Source organism: Symphalangus syndactylus, chromosome 8 (assembly GCF_028878055.3).
Source record: "Symphalangus syndactylus isolate Jambi chromosome 8, NHGRI_mSymSyn1-v2.1_pri, whole genome shotgun sequence".
NCBI classification, from domain to species: domain Eukaryota; kingdom Metazoa; phylum Chordata; class Mammalia; order Primates; family Hylobatidae; genus Symphalangus; species Symphalangus syndactylus.
Genome location: NC_072430.2, coordinates 65,643,307 through 65,663,846, shown reverse-complemented (window position 1 = coordinate 65,663,846; position 20,540 = coordinate 65,643,307). Strand labels below are relative to the sequence as shown.

The window sequence follows — 20,540 nt, the reverse complement described above, 5'->3', positions numbered from 1 at the left end:
GCTATGAAACCCACGTAGTCGAACACCATGATGCTTCTCCTGCAGGGCGTGTGATGAGGAGGCGAGTTTGGCTTTGGAGTGCTGGGAACCTGAGGAATTGCCAAGGACCCAGAGCCCAGCCCTGATCACCGGAGTGCCCAAAACACAATGAACAAATTGAATTTCCATAACAACAGAGTCATGCAAGACCGCCGCAGTGTGTGCATTTTCCTTCCCAACGATGAATCTCTGAACATCATCATAAATGTGAGTAGATTCAGTTTTAGAAATGTCTAAATATTATGTTTTCACCAGTGGCCACATTCAACTTATGACTTGATTAAGGGTGAAATCTTTACAGAATTAGGGCAGTAATCATGTGGCAGAATTGGGTTGTCAAATAGTCCATACATACATTAACTTAGCTTTGTGGCTTGTGTGCAGCTGCCTCCAACATTCTCTCACCTGGGTTAGAATTAGAGGACTGTGGTTACTATATTGAAAAACAAACATTTGCTCTTTTTAAACTTTTGATCGAAATATAACTTTTATTGAAGCATATGAATTTGTGTCTTAAATGCTTAGAGTTGTCACCCACACACATGAAATGGTAATCATCGCTATTAGGTTGGTGCAAAGTAATTGTGGCTTTCGCCATTGAAAGTAATATCAAAGACTACAATTACTTTTGCACCAACCTAGATAGTTTTTTTGTTTTGTTTTGTTTTTTGAGACAGAGTCTCACTCTGTCACCCAGGCTGGAGTGTAGTGGCGTGATCTCGGCTCACTGCAACCTCCGCCTCCTGGGTTCAAGCTTTTCTCCTGCCTCAGCCTGCCGAGTAGCTGGGATTACCGGCATGTACCACCACGCCCGGCTAATTTTCTATATTTTAGTAGAGACGGGTTTCACCATGCTGGCCAGGCTGGTCTCGAACTCCTGACCTCAGGTGATCTGCCTCGGCCTCCCATAGTGCTGGGATTACAGGCGTGAGCCACCGCGCCTGGCCTTAGATAGCTTTTTAATATGCATCTTGATTTTATCTGAAGAGTAGCCGAAGTCTAGCCAATTTCCAGGACTAGGTGCGTAGGCTGAACATTTGAGCACTAAGCTCTTGCTTATGGTTTGTGAGTCATAGTCAGCTTGCTTAGATAACCTGAACATTGAGGAATGTGAAACTTTTTTAACTTTAAAAAAATTGAGTTATAATTTACATACTGGGAAGTATAGAAACCTTATGTGTGCAGCTCAATGAATGTTTACAATTGTATACATCTGTGTAACCATCCCCAGTTTGAGATATAAAACATTTCCAGCACCCTAGAAAGATCCTTTGTGACCCCTCCTAGTCAATATCCTTCACCTAAAGGGTAAAAACTATTCTGATCTCTTGTCCCCAAAGTTTTGCTTGTTTCTGAACTTCATGAAGCTGAAGTTATGTGATATATTCTCTTCTGGCTTCTTTTACTCAACATTTGGCCTGTGAAATTTATTCACGTGAATCCATGTGACAGTAATTCTTTCTTTTACATTGTTGCGTGATATTCCATTGTACGAATACACCCAATCTATTCATCTACTGTTGATGGATAGATATTGGGTTGTTTTAAGTTTTGAGATATTGTAAAACTGTTATGAACATGTTATGTGTATGCACATGTAGAAATATTTCTCGGTTTATACTGCAGAGTTATTGTGAATCATCGATTACACTATGTTTAGCCTTGGTAGAGACTGCCAAACAATTTTATGGTAATCAATGTCATGCCTAACATTTTTCAACCCCTCTCTGTGTTGTCAACTTTCATACTGGTTCTTTCATAGATTGTATTCTGATGGAATTAGAGGAAAAAATTGCCTTAGTGCATGACTTGAATTAGTTTCCTTTCCTATATGTTACTATATTTTTATTTATTTATTTTGATTTTGATTTTTTTTTTTTTTTTTTTTTGAGATAGAGTCTTTCTCTGTTGTCCAGGCTGCAGTGCAGTAGTACGATCTTGGCTCACTGCAGTCTCTGCCTTCCAGGTTCAAGCGATTCTTCTGCCTCAGCCTTCCGAGTAGCTGGGACTACAGATGCCTGCCACCACGCCTGGCTAATTTTTGTAATTTTAGTAGAGACGGGGTTTCACCATGTTGGCCAGGCTGGTCTCGAACTCCTGACCTCAAGTGATCCGTCCGCCTGGGCCTCCCAAAGTGCTAGGATTACAGGCGTGAGCCATTGCGCCTGGCCATGTTACTATATTTTTAATCCAATTGCTATATAAAAGAATATTTCTAAATATTATGCTGAAATATATATGACATTTAAATAACTTCATTAAAAAGTTTAGCTAAGAAAAGTTTCTGCTTATTGCTATAGTCATTTTGGCTTTATTCTGACAATCAACACAATTTCTTAATTTACTGCTGTATCCTCATTTTGCTTATAGGGATTGTCTGAGGATCCAATAGGCCTGCCTATTGGATGAACTTTGTCATCTTTTGGGCAGAATTTCCAATGATTAGCTAAATTGCTTCTCAGGGTAACTGAAATTGTTTTTGGATGTGTGAAGTGATGGGCTATTATTTTGACAGCATTTGGTTTTTTAAACTGAATAAAAATCGACAATATATCTCTTTTTTCAGTGTGGGCACTAGCAAAATAAGTTGTAATCTAATCCTACTTACATATGTGAATATTTTGTTTTACTTTTTATACAGTTATATAAAAGATATCCAATAATTTTTAAAAATATACATAATCTAGGACATATAGCATAAGCACTTAAGAAACTTCTCTCACTTTCGTCTTTTTACCTGGTGCAACGTGTGTGTGTGTGTGTGTGCACACACAAGCAGGTTGTGAAACAACACATTACCACATTTAAGTGAAGGGAAGGCTAATCTGACTTAGTGAAGAACACTGAAAGCTGACTATAATTTTCAAAGGAATTAATTTATACTAAAATCTCAGCTGAGAAAGATAGTTACAGAGAACAGACTGGAAGATAGCCAGTTCATTTGTTCCTATGGATCAGTGGTTTTGAAACTTGAATGTACATCAGAATTATTTGGAGCAGCTTACAAATATTCAGATTGTGTAGTCTATGGCCATACCACCCTGAATGTTGCCTGATCTCATGTGATCTCAAAAGCTAAGCAGGGTCAGGCCTGGTTAGTACTTGGATGAGAGAAATGCCGATGTAGTGAGTCTGAGGTGGGACACAAGGATCTGCATTTCATAAGATGCCCTAAATAGATGCTATAGATACTCTAAAATTTGAGCGAAGCAGGCAAAGGTCTATGTGCCAGCACCACCTAGTTTCTTTCACTGTCTGGAATTCTGGTTACTCGATTGTATTTCAGCTTTCCCAGTACCTGGTACCTAGTGGGTACTGAATTTGTATTAGCTTCATTTCTGCCTTCCCGCTATAGAATAATTGAAGAGTAGTATGGAAGTGAAAACACATGGATATACTTAAAACACACAGACCTGAATTCAAATCTCATATCTGAATGACTTTGGGAAAGTTAATTATACTTCTTCCAGCCTCAACATCTTCACCTTTAAAATGAGAATAATACTTATGCTGCAGGGTGATTGTGAGAATTTAGGATTAACAGCATAATTTCTGATGCTTCTATAATAGCTGCTGTTACCATTTTAATCCCTAGGCAGAGATAAATTATACTTCCTCAACTCTTCTCTTTTACAGTGTTAGTATGATAATCTCTCTAAGATGGTTAGGACTATGATCATGGACTGTGAGGTCATATATCACGATTAAGGTGGGCTTTAGAGTCACAGGTACCTGGGTTGAAATCCCTACTCCACAACTTTGCAATCTAGGGCAAATTTTCTAGTTGTTTTGTTTTGTTGCTTTGGTTTCCTCATTTGTGAAGTAGGGATAATCTTACCTATGCACAGGGACATTGCAAGGATTTAAAGATGTCACATGCATGAAGTATTTAGTGAAGTGCCTGGCGTATGTGAATTGCTCAGTAAGTGAACCCTTGAGTATCAATTTACTTGTTTTTATTTCCTTGAACTGTTTGTTCATTTCATTAGTGTACTCTGTTAATAAACCAAGATGAAGAGTCTGAATCCCATGTAGGCCTGTAAGATTTCTTATTTCAGGGAAGGTCTAAGGTAGGACACAAGCATGTAGACTCACTATGCCCAAACTCCTCTCTAGTAAGCGGTTGGACCAAAGAAGGGACTAGGTTAAGTAGGATAGAGGCTTCCCCACTACCAGAAAAACAATTCATGGCTGCCAAGAGGCCCTCCCTTTTTACAAAGTGTTATCTTTGTGTTCAGAAAATAGCAGTCAATGTGTATAGAGTTTGAGTGTAATAAATTAACTGTAGCAAAAACTATTTTATTAACTAATTTTTTCATAATTTCTCTCTATATATTTTTAACAATGAAAGTTTGTTCCCTGACAGGTGTGGTTGATAGAATGTCGCCTTTTTTCATATGGAATAAATTTAGTGTTTTGGTCATTCTGAATTCCCTGTGAGTTGCATTAATAGAAGCTATTTTTAATGGTTTTAATCATCAGGCAAATATGGAAACTTGGGACAATTTTGGAAGTAAAACCATTGTAAATGTAAGAGTCATAAAGATTTGAGTGATAGAACTGTGGCCACGAGCTTATATGTCTTCACTAAGACTAAGTAATTCTTTTTTTCTAGAGTATATTTTAAACATTCCTGCACAATAACAAACCACTAACATTTAGGATCACATGCTATTTTAATTTAAAAGTCCATATAGAGGCTGGGTGAGGTGGCTAACACCTGTAATCCCAGCATTTTGGGCGGCTGAGGCAGGAGAATCATTTGAGGTTAAGAGATTGAGACCAGGCTGGGCAACATAGTGAGACTCCTGTCTCTACATAAAATTTAAAAATTAGCCAGGCATGGTGGCACTGCCTGTGGTCCTAGCTACTTGGAAGGCAGAGGTAGCAGGATCGCTTTAGCCTGAGAGGTTGAGGCTGCAATGAGCTGTGATCGTGCCACTGCACTCCAGGTTGGGCAACGGAGTGAGACCTTGTCTCAAGGGAAAAAAAAAAGTCCATATAGAGTATATTTTTAGATAAAGCTTTAATTCTTATTCTTAATACCTCATACTATATAGCACTTTTTAACATTCCCATTGCTCCTGAAGATTAAAGAACTTGAGAAATTTCACAATCAGCTAAAATGTAGCCTTAAAGACTCATAATATGCAAATACAGAAAACTCAAGCTTATGTTCACAGCAGGCAAGACTTCAGAGCCATGGCCTTATTTAATTATAGTTTTTGAATAAGAGCACTACTTACTTGATATTTGTTAAAGAGCTTTACCAGTAGACTTCAAATACTTGATTTAAACTAGCAGAACAATAATGAATGTATGGGCTGCATGGAGGAAATATATAACGTTATTTGGTCTACAGTCACACAAGGTTAAAACAGTTTATTTCCTATACATTTAGTATGTGGTTTGGAATTTTAACTTCTTATCACATTTTATCTTGGCTGCCTTGTACCCAACGTTTTTAAATACAGTCAAACTAAGCATTAAAGGTGCTGTAAACAACATGACATTTTAAGTCACAGATTTGTAGTATATAGTTCAACATAAGAATGTTATATGATATTTGATGTGTTCTCCTCTTCTTTATCATTGTTTAAGTTTATTTGTAAAGTAGAATTATGATGATAATGGAACTCAAATCCAGAGGCCTTTTAAAGTGAACGTTGGAAATGACATAGGACTTCTATAGGACAGAAATCTAGGATGTCAGGTGATTCAAGCTAGCTGTACACAAAGAGAATGATAATGATTTCCCATTGGCAGATGTGTTCTCCAGTGGTGTTGGTGGGTGGGTTTGCATTTATACAGTTTTCCTAAAATGCTGAATGGCATATTTATAAAATGGTTTGCTCAGTAATTCAGGAAGTGGTCTTGATCTCTAGTCATGGAACGGAATGAAGGTGAGGAGGAGCCCACAGGGAATCAGACTGCCGGCTTTCATTGATCAAGCATTTACTGAGTGCCTACTATACATCCTGAATGTAAAATAAGACACTGTCCCTGCATGAGTCCCTGGTACTTCCAAGCAGCTCATTTGGTGCTACTTTGGTCTTAAATATTTTCTGCTCTTTCCAGTGGGTAAGATACTTTAGGTTGGTTGCTATTTAATAATGAATGTGGAAAAGAGCAGTAAACCCATTCTTCTTGCTACAATCGGAATTATCACCAGTTCTGAATTGTTTGACTTTCAAATTTCAAGGGATCTTGGCATGTCTTTATTTTCCTAATCTGAGTTTCATATTAAGCTATGATAAAGAGTCATTAATTCAGAGTTAATTTTTAGAATTTATAACTTAAACTCATTGTCATTATCATTGAAAAAAAGGATTTGAAAGCAAATAGTACTAATAAAAGGGGAGATGCCATATGTAATGTGTATAGGTAAAATGATATACTGTCATGTTACAATATTTTAATATATTTAATAATTAAAGTATTTTAATACACAAAGAAGCTGTGAGTTGCTGCCTTTGCCACTATTAGTGATATGAGCTTAAGCTTTCTGAGTTTTATTTTCAGAAAATAAATTGGCCTGGGTGGTTTCTTAAAGTCTATCCAAACTCTAATAAACCTTGATGATTCTGAAGTCAACAAGATAGAATCAGCAGAATTACTGTACTCCACAATACTTCTTTAAACATTTGAGAAAGCATTATTATGAGATAATTATTATTTGTAATAATTATTATTTGATATAATACTGGTATTATTGATATAATAATTATATAATTATTGATACACAATTATAATATAATTATTATTTATAATAATAATATTGAGAAAGAAAATTGTATCTTTTAAAGACTATCAGTTAACTTTTGACTTGTCAGAATAACTTATTGCCAGAGTTCCAAATTAATATGGCTTTGTGACTGAATTATACTAAGACTCAGAAAAGGAATCTGGATTAGGCACTAAAAATATATTAGACAAAATAACAGTGATAAATTAAAAGCTAGGCAGGCTGGGCATGGTGTCTCATCCCTGTAATCCCAGCACTTTGGGATGCCAAAATGGGAGGATTGCTTGAGGTCAGGAGTTTAAGACCAGCCCAGGCAACATAGTGAGAGACCCTGTCTCTACAAAAAAAAAAAAAAAAAAAAAAAAAAAAGTTGGTTGAGACTCTGTCTTTAAAAAAAAAAGTCTAGACCAACTCATTGTACAGTAGATGAGTTTTTGGGGTAGACTATTAGGAGGAAAGCTTTCCTTGAAAAGATACTTGCCCTGAGTAGACGTCCCTCAAAAGAAGATATACACATGACCAATAGTTTTATGAAAAAATGCTCAGCATCACTAAATAGCAGGGAAATGTGACATCTCACACCTATTAGAATGGCTATTATCAAAAAGACAAAAGATAACAAGTGTTGACGAGGACGTGGGGAAAAGGGAACCCTTGTACACTGTTGCTGGGAATGTAAATTAGTACAGACATTATGGAAAGCAGTATGGGGGTTCCTCAAAATATTAAGCATAGGCCGGGCGCGGTGGCTCACGCTTGTAATCCCAGCACTTTGGGAGGCCGAGGCGGGCGGATCACGAGGTCAGGAGATCAAGACCACGGTGAAACCCCGTCTCTACTAAAAATACAAAAAATTAGCCGGGCGTGGTGGCGGGCGCCTGTAGTCCCAGCTACTCGGAGAGGCTGAGGCAGGAGAATGGCGTGAACCCGGGAAGCGGAGCTTGCAGTGAGCCGAGATTGCGCCACTGCACTCCAGCCTGGGCGACAGAGCGAGACTCCCTCTCAAAAAAAAAAAAAAAAAAAAAAAAAATATTAAGCATAGTACTACCATATGATCCGGAAACCCCATTCCTGGGTATGTACCCAAAGGAGATGAAATCATTATGTCAAAGAGTCATCTGCACTCCCATGTATATTGCAGTATTATTCATAATAGTCAAGGTACAGAATCAACCTAAGTGTGCACTAGTGGATAAATGGACAAAGAAAACGTGGCACATATACACAATGGAACACAATTCAGCTTTTAAAAAGAAGGAAATCGTGTCATTTGCAATAACGGATGAAGCTGGAGGATGTTAGGTTTAATGAAATAAGCCAGGCACAGAAAGACAAACCCTGCATAATCTAAGAGTCTGACTCAGGGAAGCAGAGAATAGAATGATGGTTACCTGAGACTGAGGAGTTAGGGGGACTGGGGAGATATTAGTAAAAAAATACAATATTTCAGTTAGGAGGAATAAGTTCAAGAGATTTATTGTACAACATGGTGACTGTAGTTAATGATGATGTATACTTGAAAATTGCTAAGAATAAATTTTAAGTGTTCTTACCACAAAAAAGATACATATGTGACATGATGCATACGTTAGTCTGATTTATTCATTCCACGGTATATACATATATCAAAACATTATGTTGTATACCATAAATATATACAATTTTATTAGTCAATTAAACAAATGAATAAAATTTTTTTTAAAAAAGATACTTGCCAAATAAATATTTTTAGTAATCTGAGTAGGCTATGCTGCTTACTTTCTGAAACTCATTTATCATTTATCATGCACCGTGGTTTCAGAGCTTTGTCCATGTATGGTAAGATCTGTGAGTCTTGTACTTTATTACCGTGTTGTAAAAACTGGTACTGTGATCATCATTACTGAAACACAACTCCAGGTTAAAGTGATTTGGATAAAGCAGCAGTTGTTTTCTACTGTCAGCTTGTCCTTTCAAGGAGTATATTTACAATGCATTAAATTGCCTGATTGTGGCTCCCTGGGTGGACTTAGTTGAATTGTTATTTTACCTCATGCCTTTTTCCCCTACAGGTTAAGATTCTGTGTCACCAGTTGCTGGTCCAGGTTTGTGACCTGCTCCGGCTAAAGGACTGCCATCTCTTTGGACTCAGTGTTATACAAAGTAAGTCTTAGAGCCCTCTCTGATGGATTAGCCAACTATCCCTGAGGAAATGACATCTTATAGCTGTAACTTAAATTGGGCATATTGTTATAAAACTGTGATTGTCAAAATACCCGTGGACTGATTTTCATTTTTAGTGTAGGTGTAGTGTTTATTTTTTTAATCTCAATTTCTGTGTATTTTTTACAATATTTAGGATTTTTAGGCATGTATTTATTATAGTTTGAACTTAAAAATTGATTCCTCTTTGGGAATCTAGATTCTTTGTGTTTGCTCTTCCATGTTTTAATGAAGCAAGCTTGATTTTTGTTTCCTTGCATTCAGGGAGCAGCTGGAATACTTAGGAAAGTAATTTAATTTGTTTTATAATTTTTGACATTAAACTGACTTCTGTTTTCAAGTTCTCTTGCTATTAACTATATAGTATCACAAAGTAATTATTAATTTAATCTTATTGTCTATTTTTCTCTCTTACCCCTTCTCTTTTTTCCAGTCAGACTATATGACTTGGAAATATCGGGTCAGTTTCTTCTGTATTCTTTATGAGGAGAAGATTTTTAAGTAAAGGACTTCATATAAGCTTTCTTCTCTCATAACACCTTAGGTAGAGTTAAATTTCTGGGACTTCTCTAAAGCCATTTATTATAAGCTTTCTTCCTTCAAATGTTATTTTTAAATTTCTCTTATTTAGTCTTCTATGTATCTTTGCTCATTTTGTCAAGAAGAGTTTTTTTTGGTGCGGTATATTCTATCTTATTCTTGAATATGGTTTATTTTCTACTGCTGGAATTGGTTTAAATTTAAAGGCTTAAGATATCTTGGAAATCTGGTCAATACAATAACATGTTTACACCTGCCAAGTTGGAAAGTATATCAGTATAAAGTTGGTCAGCTGATAAACAAGGCCCCTTTCCCCAAAAACGTAGACTGTTTTCAGTTGCCTTTTTAGGAGAGGCTAAAGAGCATGGAGCAGGGAACACATCAGGACCTTGTGAATCAGCCATTTGCTCTTCAGTTTCTTCCTGTGGTAGTTAAAACAATAAAACACAGTTGCTAAGCTCCATCCTTGTGTTAGTGTATACTTCAGTTGTTCTTTCAGGGAAGAGTCTGAGAGCCATAAGAGGCTCTGTAGATTTTAAGTAACTTTTAGTATTCCATGCTCAAAGTTAATTCTTCTTACTACAACTACTGCTATATCCTTATTGTTCAACAAATCAGTCCAATAAAGCCAGTTTATAGCTTCCTTAGGTTTCAAAATAATTTTTAAGATGTCCTTTTTAAAAAAGAGATAGTAGTATGGCGAAAGAACATTGAAACAGGAATCGGTTGACCTGGTTCTAATTCCGGTTCCACCCCTATCTAGCAGTGTGGCTTTGGACATGCCACTTGACTTCTCTCGATGTCAGTTTTTTCATGTCAAATGGAAATTACTACTCCACCGGCTTTGCAGGATTAATGTGTATTGAGAATTCTTAAGGTATAAAGCTCTGGTCAAACTGTAGGTGGCAGAGGTATAGTGGCAGTTTAGAAATATATATATGTACTATTATGGTGAACAGTCTTAATTCTATTCATTATGTTGCTTCTTTAGATGGGACTCAAGCCAAACACAAATCAGTTTCGACAGGAAGATTGTCTGGTCTTGTCTATTTCATGTTTAATCAGTGATATGAGAGATGGGAGATAGTGTTAGTTGACCTAATAACTGGATTTAAGTAGCATTCCTTTTTTTGCCTCTGGGATCTCTTTTCTAACCCTTTCATTAAAATTGGTTAACTTAATGTCATTTATAACCAACGAGTAATTTTACCCTTCCTGTTTTCTTTGGCATTTTTCCAGTCAAATCCCAGTATTCAGCTTGGAGTCAAAGTGTAGCAAAGTGTGCACATCTTTGGAGTAGTCAAAGAGACACACTTCCAGAACAGGTACATTTTTATGCAGAGCTTTCCATGAAGATGTCTCCTTAGTGATAGTTAGAATAAAAGGAATTTTAAAAAGACTTAAAACTTTGTACAGTTTAGGAATGCCAAAGACTTCTTTTGTGAAATATCTCTCTCTTTGAAAAGATTATCTTTGGGAAATATGAAAATGTTTGTTTTCTACCAGCTTCTTTTCACGTGTTTAGATCACTTTAACACAGGTTTTGGCAGTCTTATTTTCTGTTCACCTTATGAGCATCATCCCCTGGAAAGGATATTTTGGCATCCATACTTGTTTTTCATAAAATGTTTCTTCTCTTTTCCATGAAATTGATCCCAAAGGCTGTGTGAGTAAGGGTTTATCATTTTGTCATACTGTGTTTTGCTGTGTGTGGAACACAGACAAGAAATAGTCTTAAAGATTAGTCTTCACAAAATGTGGGTCAGACTTCTCACTTGGAAATGAGCTGATACCGTGTTTTCTAATTTCTTACATAGCAATTAAAGATGCTGTTTCTGCCCTGCTTTATTATTTTGTACCTATGAGAGCAGTCTTCTTTGAGCTGAACAAAAGCATGTTTTCTTAAGACTAACACCCACAGTGTTAGAAGTTAGACTGTAAGTCATAATGACCCTAGAAACTAAGAAAAAGCAGAAGTTGGAAACCAAGATTTCTTCTAAATATTATGTACTTTAATAGTATGTGTTCTGTATTGCAAAAGCAAAATAATTCACAAGTATCTCATTAATGTCTAGTTCACAGTACCTTTTATTTTCTAGTATCTCTTTGGGTTTTCTAATATGTGAATTCAGACTACATTCACAAATCTTGAGGCTTTAAAAGAAACTTGTTTCTTTCTATATTTTTTTCTTTTAAAAATCCTTTTTTTAGCATCTGATCTCCTTTTTTTTTAAATGTACAGATAATGAACATGTGTATATGGAGTTGTCACAAAAGCTTTACAAATATTGTCCAAAAGAATGGAAGAAAGAGGCCAGCAAGGTACGACAATACGAAGTCACTTGGGTGAGATTACATTTATAAGCAAAATTATTTTGATTTTTTAAAAAAATGTTTATTTTAGCTGTTATACATTAGAAGAAAACTGTAAGCAATGCTTTATATACTATACTATATTTTCTACTATATATACTAAGTTATATATAGTATATATATAGTGTATATATATATACACTTTAGAACTTATAATTTTCTTTTCCCATTTTCTATATATGCTAAGTATATATATAGTAGTATATATATAGTAGTATATATACTTAGTATATATAGAAAATGGGAAAAGAAAATTATGTTTTATATATACTATATCTATACATATATATACTATATATATACTTAGTATATATATATAGAAAATGGGAAAAGAAAATTATAAGTTCTAAAGTGTATATATATACTATATATATACTTAGTATATATAGTAGAAAATATAGTATAGTATATAAAGTATATATAGTATATATACTTAGTATATATAGAAAATGGGAAAAGAAAATTATAAGTTCTAAAGTGTCACATTAATCAAATATTAATAGCTTATAGAAAAAAATAGAATCTGGATTATCTGTTAAGTAATGTTGGATAATTTTAGTAATCTTGGAATAATGCTTTTAAATGAAAAGTATGGAAAAATTATTTGCTCTTCTTTTGTGGCTATGCTGGGTGTCAAAATTGCTGTTGTAGAAGTTATTACTAATTTTTAAATCTACTTTTACTGTACTTGCATTTGATGCTTTGTCCGTTCATTATACTGGTGCTTTATTTCACAAACCTTAATTTCATTTACGTGAGAGAACATTAATAGGGAATTCACCTCGTGTTTCCAGAACCTCCCTAGTAAGTCAGGAATAGTAATCCTAGATCCTCTAATTTGTATTTAAGAAGTCTTGGAACAAACTAGAAGGCTACTTCAAAGCCAGCTACAAAGTAAAGAACATGAATGTCTAAATAAACAAACAGCATATTAGAATTTGGTATGTGGAATGTCAGAGGAACAAGAGAACATTTGTAATAAGGAGCAAATGGTCACCACAGGGAACAGAGCTGAGCGAGGAGCTGGATCTCAGCTAGAAATTTCCACTGGCATTTATTTTTATCTTCCCTTATGTTGTCATTGGCATTACAGTGAATGAAAATCAGATAGAGGGATGGTGCCCTGTTTTGCTTTATAACTTCCTAATTTTATATGAACCTGGTATCTGTATAGGGCAACTGTCTACCTACCACAAGCCCCTACTCATTACAAGTAAATAAAACCTATTAGTGATCAAAAAGTATCTTGCAAATAATTGTATTTTGGTTGCTTTCGAAACTCATTTTCAAAGTAACTAGAAATAGCTTGATTTTTGTGTGTGCTTTTGTTTTTAGGGTATCGACCAGTTTGGGCCTCCTATGATCATCCACTTCCGTGTGCAGTACTATGTGGAAAATGGCAGATTGATCAGGTAAGAGGACAGGGAGTGATTCTAAACCCTTTTTTTTCCCTCATAGCACTTTTTCTAACGTACCAAATAAGTTACGTGTGTTTATTCTTTGTCTTCACCTGTTAGGCTATAAACTCTGTAGGAGCAGCAATTTTTTTCTTTTTAATATTTTGTACGCTGATATATCCTCAGTCCCTAAAACAGAGATACAATAGACATTCAGTAAATATTTGTTAAATGAAAGAATGTTAGACTATTGATAAAAATATTAACAGTATCATTGGCCCACATTTTCTCCACTCCATGTTTTCATAAACAAATCAGTCTCCAAAAAGATACTTATTTCAAGAAGAAACTAGCAGTTTTGTAAAGAGTGACGAGATTGATTAAAAGATTATGTTCTTTTCCAGTGGTAAGGTGGGAGTGGGTCAGAGGCAGGAACTCTCCTATGAAAGTGGATGGGTGTTTATATAATCGGTTTTCTTTTCAGGTTTAGGGTCTTGTTTATATTCTTGGCAGTAGCCTTAAAACCAAGATTAAGCCCAGTGAAGCTATCCTATCAGAATCTTAGATGCAGTTTGACAAGGGCAGGTAATTGATTCTTTTTCTGGAGGTGTGTGCATGAACAGTAGTAGGCTCAGGATGCAAATTCAGAATTCACCATTTCAGAAGCTCAGTCTGTATAGGAGGATTCAGTGCTAGAAAACTTTCAGAGGTGATTTCTTGGCCGATAGAAAATACTAGAAATACGAACTCTGTTTTGCTTATATATTTTTAAACTTTGAGAAGTTCCACGTGAAAGAAACAAAATACATTTGGCTAGTGAGTTATATGTAAAATTAGCTCTTGATATTTTTATCAATGCCAGATGCAAATTAAAAAGTAAAAAAATTAGCCCATAAGGATTTTTTTAAAAAGGCTAAGACACTTTATTAGTTATTCTCAGTTTACACACAATTTTTACTTATTTTACCTGGTAAGTGTGGCTTGACCTGGAAAGAAGGAATATATATATTTAACAAATAGTTAACCCCCTGGGGCTAGGTTTTAATGCATCCCTATACTTCTGCCCCTTTTTCCCAGGCATGAACCAGTCCAAACCATCTGTGGTTGGCATTATAAACAAAAGTGCTCTGAAAAGTACTCTGTCCTAAGGGGGGAAAATTTGCATAAATGCTTTATTTTTAAGCTCTTTCTACTTAACCATGGTCTTAGTTTAAATACACCCATATGTGTTTATTGTTATCTGCTAATGACATCAGCTATGAATCTCAGGTAAACATTCAACCTGAAATAATGTAGAGGCAAATGAGCTCATTAAAATACGTACACACACATTTTTACTTTGATCACAAAAGCATCCTATTTGCCAGTAAATATTTTTTGGAGCTTTTACCATGTTTTCCCCAGTCAGCATTTCTTAACATACTTAATGGTGACTGTATTTATTTCTGATCTCAAGAAATCGTAATGAGTGCTCTGTTAGTATTTACTTTTGTGGGGAGTATAATAATTGTCATGACATGTGCCTATGAAAACATAACAGTAACATAACATTCACTTCAAAAAAACCCCCAAAAACAGGTTTAAGGAAAGCGTCCATTTCATTTCTTCTTGGAGAAATTTAAAAAATGGAAAAGAACACCTTTGTTAAGCAAATTTTTTTCCAGAAGAGTATATATGCAAATACTTATAAAGGGCCTTAGAGTATTTGTAGTGTGTTCAGTTAAAAAATAATAAAAAGAACAGCAAAACACTGAAGCAGGATTGCTCCTCAGATTTTTCCTTATTTATGTCATGTGTGCAGCATCATTGTGGCAAAATTAGTACAGACAACACATGTCTAGCTTCTATTCTAATACTTGTTCAGTGAAATATTTACCATTTTAGAGTGGAATGATTCAGACCTTTTTCTTCTCTGAACAAATCAAATGCTGTAAGCCTTAGGAAACGTTATTTTTATTGTCTGGATAGTCTTACTTGGGGTTCTGACCCCCTGCAACCTCAGTGAGGCAGCTATCAGATATTAGCTACAACCGCTTCCTTTTCAATGAGGTGGGAGGGAGGAGCAGAAACAGAAGGGCTCCTGTCACCAGATGGAGAGAAGGATTTGGATTCTGTTTACATGTCATTGGATTGTTCCATCAAAATGTGAGTTCTGTTTTCTTTTATTTTTCTAGTGACAGAGCAGCAAGATACTATTATTACTGGCACCTGAGAAAACAAGTTCTTCATTCTCAGTGTGTGCTCCGAGAGGAGGCCTACTTCCTGCTGGCAGCCTTTGCCCTGCAGGCTGATCTTGGGAACTTCAAAAGGAATAAGCACTATGGAAAATACTTCGAGCCAGAGGCTTACTTCCCATCTTGGGTAAGCACTGTTTTCAAATTCGAAAGAGTGTTTTTCTTTCGGCATTTCTAGTTCGTAGTGTTGCTACTCATACTCTTTAAGAAATGGGAACACAGATGTTCTGTGGCCAAATTCTTTGTGATGCCCAGATATTTAATGCTTAAGAACATGGTGCACATCATGTCTTCATGGACTTAGTCTGCTTATGGTGAATGGGGGAGAGGACTGCCATCCATCCTGATAAAACGGTGGAGCTTGGAATTTACCAGCCTCCTTTCGGCATTGACACGTCCTTGACCTTCTTGCCTACGCTTACCGAAGCAGCATTTTCTCCCTTTGAAGGCAGAAAAACATAACTCTTTAAAAAGTGAGATTATTCCTCGCTTTCCTTTGCTGAGAGAACAAGCATGTCAACTTCTGGCTCCGGCCTGCATGTCCTCCACTCTCAGGGGAGGAACTAACCCCTTCTTTCAGCAAGAAATGTGGGTTATTCCACTGTGAGCTGTCTCAGCTGCCCTTTCTCCACTCCACCCTGTCTGTTTCTCTTCCCATCCTTCCTCCATGTCTATGCTGTATTTTCTGTCTCTCTTTATCATTAGCCCCTCTCCAAACTAACTCTTCTTCAGTGAGAACATACAAAACATGTTTAGTTCTCACTCACCCATCCTTGAGAAAGAAAGTGGGGAGGGAAAGAAGAGCTACTACTCTTGCCTTTCCTTCTCAGTAAAGCGTCTTAAAGAGGTAGTGTGTATTTGATATTTTCAGCTTCTTTGCTTCCCACAAGTGTTCCTCAAGCCATTTCCATCTGCCTTCTTTCCCCATCAGTCCACTCATGGTGCTGCCTGTTAGGTTGCTTTTTATCAATATAGTAAAGAAGTAAAAAATTAAATATGCCCTACTTTTGCTTTATATTGACACCAGTTGCTTTATATTGACATATCCAGTAGACTATTTTCACTAAATTTTGCTGCTGTACCTGACACTTAACCACTCACATCTTGGGAGATCTCATCCAAATTAATGCTTTTAACAATCACCTACGTGAAGGCAAGTCCCAAATCTGTTTCTCTCCACTATATCCATAAGGTAGCTGTTTACCCATAGGCCCTTCAAACTCAAGATGTCCTAAATCAAATTCATCTTCTTGCCACCTCATTTCTACGTATTCCTACCTCGGAGTACATGAGAGTCATACGGAACTCTGCCTTTTCACCATTCCTTCTCCCTGTCCTGTCCCATCGACTGCAACACCTTGTAATGTCTGTGCTTGAATACCAATCACCCAGCTTAAGAAATAAAATTCTCTTCTATTTTTGTTGCTATTAGCCTTCCTAAATGTCCATTGCCTCCTCTCCCTGTCTTAGCTCCTGCTCTTTCTAGGTTCGTGTTCTCAGCAGCACTGTTGCAGAAGCTTGTCCCTGCTTCGGTCTTTACTCCACAGCCTGCGGATGAGGTGATTGTGCTTCTGACTTAAACTTTCAGGGCCTCGTCTGTCGCCTGTGGAGTGAAGCTCAGGCTCCCATGCATAACCTAGAAACTCTCCAGATTATAGTCCCTGCCAGCCATTCCAGCTTCCTTTCTGGTTGTCCTGCACCTTGAACTTTAGGTTCTGGCAACATCCAGCCGTTGGTATGTCTCCGTACTTACTGTGGTTCATGCTTCAGGTCTTTCTTCTTGCAGTTACTTTAGCCAGTGAAGCCCCTCTGTGTTTCACCTGGCTAACGCCTCCGAGACTCAGCTCAGGTGTCACTCCTGGGCAGACCGTCTAGGTGCCCAGTGCTCAAGAAGAACCTGGATATAGTGTTTTACATCTTATTTTAAAATGGTTTATTTCTTGCTCCCAGTAAACTGTTTCTTAGTGTGTTCTGAAAGATGGGCATAACCTTAACCTTTTCTATTTCATCTGCTCTTCATATTGAGGTACTCAGTAATTTTTTGTTGTGTGACTTAGAGTGCTTCATTTGTTGGAGAGAAATCACAATGTCTGTCAAACTGTTGCTGTCTGTAGCATGTTTGCATTCTCTGCTTGTCATCAGGTGCTCATTGAATATTGATTATTGAAATCCAGTTAGTATGCCAGGGCAACCAGTGTGCTGAGATACAGTTTCCCCCACCCTTGGCATCACCAAAGCCATCTACTTTAGTGCCCTTACAGATACTGTTTTCAGTGTGCTTTTGACCTGAAAAAAAGGTTGATAAATAACTGATTTAACTGATTACCATGTGAAAAGAACCTGGAAAGAAAAATCTGTGTAACTTGAGTTCTTACCAGAACTTGACAACTGACTATTAATTCATCATATTTAATTTCTGTAAAATATTCAGTAGGAAGAAACAAAATGTCAATATAAAGACATTTTAAAACCAAAAAGTCTGTAATTTTTAAATTTTGATTATTTTAAGCACGACTCTTTTGCTCACATTGCATAATTCTTTCCATCTGTTATATTCCTTATGGAATCAGCTAAGACTTTAATCAACACCTTTCTCTTAGCCTGCAGCTGCTGGATACTATATATTTGACATCTGAAAGCCCAGAGTACTGTCTGATGAAAATCTAAGTCACAGTGAATCACAATGAGTGTTTGAATGAAACGGTATTCTCATAAGTATTCCAACAGTGTTCATATCAGCCTCTTATGCAAGAACCAAAAATGTTTTAGAGAATTTCTCCCAGTCCCCTGCCTTCTTTTGATTAACATTTAGAACCTCCCACTCTGTAGCTGTAATTTTCTTAAGAGTTAGGTAGGATCTAGAACCTGAAGATGTGCCTACTATGGATGTATTTCATGGTACCAAGTATAAACAATTATGTGTACAAAATTATGAAAGTTTCTGTAGTGTTTTTCTCTTGGTGACTTTAAAGCAAAGATAACTTATTTTTCCTATTTGTTGTGATTTTTCTTCTTAGGTATTCAGCAGTACAACTAAATTGACTCTATAGCTTCTAGTATTAGCTGATTCAGCCTAGTAACATAACAGATGGTGAAAACAAAATGAATTTTCAATGGAAACCAACCAGTTTACATGGCCTATTTTAGCTTCTCATTCTTTCATCATTTTGGGGGTGGAGGTAGAACTTACATCTCTCCAACAAATGTTGCATTGCACACCCTTTGTATCCCAACAGGTTGTTTCCAAGAGGGGGAAGGACTACATCCTGAAGCACATTCCAAACATGCACAAAGATCAGTTTGCATTAACAGCTTCCGAAGCTCATCTTAAATATATCAAAGAGGCTGTCCGACTGGATGATGTCGCTGTTCATTACTACAGATTGTATAAGGTACGAAACGGCAACTAAGTCTTCAGCTTCTGAGAAAAACATCCTCTCAATAGGATTGAGAAGGAAAACCTTAGGATTTCATTTCCATTAAAAATTATTTCATTTTTTACATGCTTTTAAAAGAGTTTCATTGAACTGCTTTTTGTTATTGCAGGTCAGTCTTGGAGGCCATGGTGCTTTTCCTCTGGCCTGGAAGCAGGATGGAGTGTTTTTTAATGGTTCTAATAGTGAGATGACAATTGGCTATAAAATGTTAATCTGACTTTTTCAGTGATTATGGCATTGTTATTTCTCTCCTCCCCAAATCTGCTTTTCTGCTTTGGGGAATAGCATTTGCAGCAACTCTGATAAATAATTTTTGATATTCCTCAAAGTGAAGCTATACCTGTGTTGTATCCATCAGTTACTAGAACATTACCACAGCAGGTGATGCTTATGGAGTCCTGTGTTTACTGGGCACACTTCATGTGTATTTTTTTAATCCTCATAACTTTATATGAAAGGTACTTTAATCTTTATTTTACAGACCAGGAAACTGAGGCTTAAAGAGATTAAATGAATCACCTAAGATCACAAAACTAAATGGCAAAGCCAGGATTTAGTCAAGGCCTTCTTGATAACACAGCCTGTGTGCTTAAGGCACTGTATTCCACACGTTCCTCACTCTTGGAAGTTACTCTCCCTTGTGTCCCGTGTATCTCTAGCTTCGTTTTTCCTTTCTGGGGCAGAGGTCACACACCCAGATAACAACTGGAGCCATGCTCTGCAGGGAATCACTCACAGTACTCTATATCATCTTGTCTTCTCTTCCCCTCCTCCTCCTAACCCCTTTCACTATTCCATAAGTGCCACTTTGTTGGCAAGAACTCCTGAATACCCACTTAAGTATTCAAAGGTATATTCTGAAACCAAATGGATGAAGTGGTTAAGAGCACTGTAAGTTGAGCCTAACTGCCTAGGATTGAATCTCAGCTTGGCCTCTTACTATGTGACCTCAGGCAAGTTACTTACTTAACCTCTCTGTACTTCAGTTTCCCCATAGTTAAAGGGGACAGCAACATACCTGCTTTTTAGGATTGCTGAATACTAAAGGAATTGTTGGATGAAAAACTGCTTAAAATGGTGCCCAGCACATGTTAAGCATGATGTTAAGTTGGCTGCTGTTACCATTACCATTGATAGTATTATGCTTGTTATCTCTACCATGCCTTTTGTGGTAGGATTAGCATAGCTAGACCATTGGAAACTGGGCTTTAGTTTGGATGTATTGCTCGGTAGTCTTCTTAGCTGGTTCAGAAAACTTAAGGGACCAACTGATGTTTTTTCTATCTCTCTTCTATGCCCAAGAGATGCATTATTAATGCCCCATCATCCTTGAAAGGCATAATTGAGTTCCATAAGATCTCTTTGGCTAAATTCCTAAAGGACTGAGTTGTAATTTTTTTTTTTGTTTTTTAGCCTGAAGAGATTTTGTGACACCTCAATTGACACGAGAAGATGCAAATAAATGACAGTTTTGATAATTAGTTTATATTTTAAAATGTATTAGAAGTATGAATGATATGATGGAAAGAGTAAGAGTGTGGCTTTGGAATCAGATGTCAATTAGAAACCCTAT

At 36.5% G+C, this 20,540-nt stretch overlaps 1 protein-coding gene across 13 annotated transcripts in view; it reads left to right on the top strand.

Moving 5' to 3' along the window:
* The window catches only part of FRMD6 (FERM domain containing 6), an 81,085-nt gene that overhangs the window by 38,343 nt on the left and 22,202 nt on the right, over positions 1–20,540 (top strand). For 6 of the 13 annotated variants that reach the window (XM_055289378.2, XM_055289382.2, XM_055289380.2 and 3 more), the window contains exons 2-7: positions 2–246; positions 8,836–8,926; positions 11,769–11,872; positions 13,235–13,311; positions 15,471–15,657; positions 18,767–18,922. In XM_055289378.2, coding sequence (XP_055145353.1) covers positions 148–246; positions 8,836–8,926; positions 11,769–11,872; positions 13,235–13,311; positions 15,471–15,657; positions 18,767–18,922 — 714 coding nt within the window. In that variant the 5' untranslated portion in view covers positions 2–147. The remainder of the gene's footprint in view (position 1; positions 247–8,835; positions 8,927–11,768; positions 11,873–13,234; positions 13,312–15,470; positions 15,658–18,766; positions 18,923–20,540) is intronic. The other 7 variants (XM_055289385.2, XM_063644586.1, XM_063644585.1 and 4 more) reach the window with 3 other exon arrangements.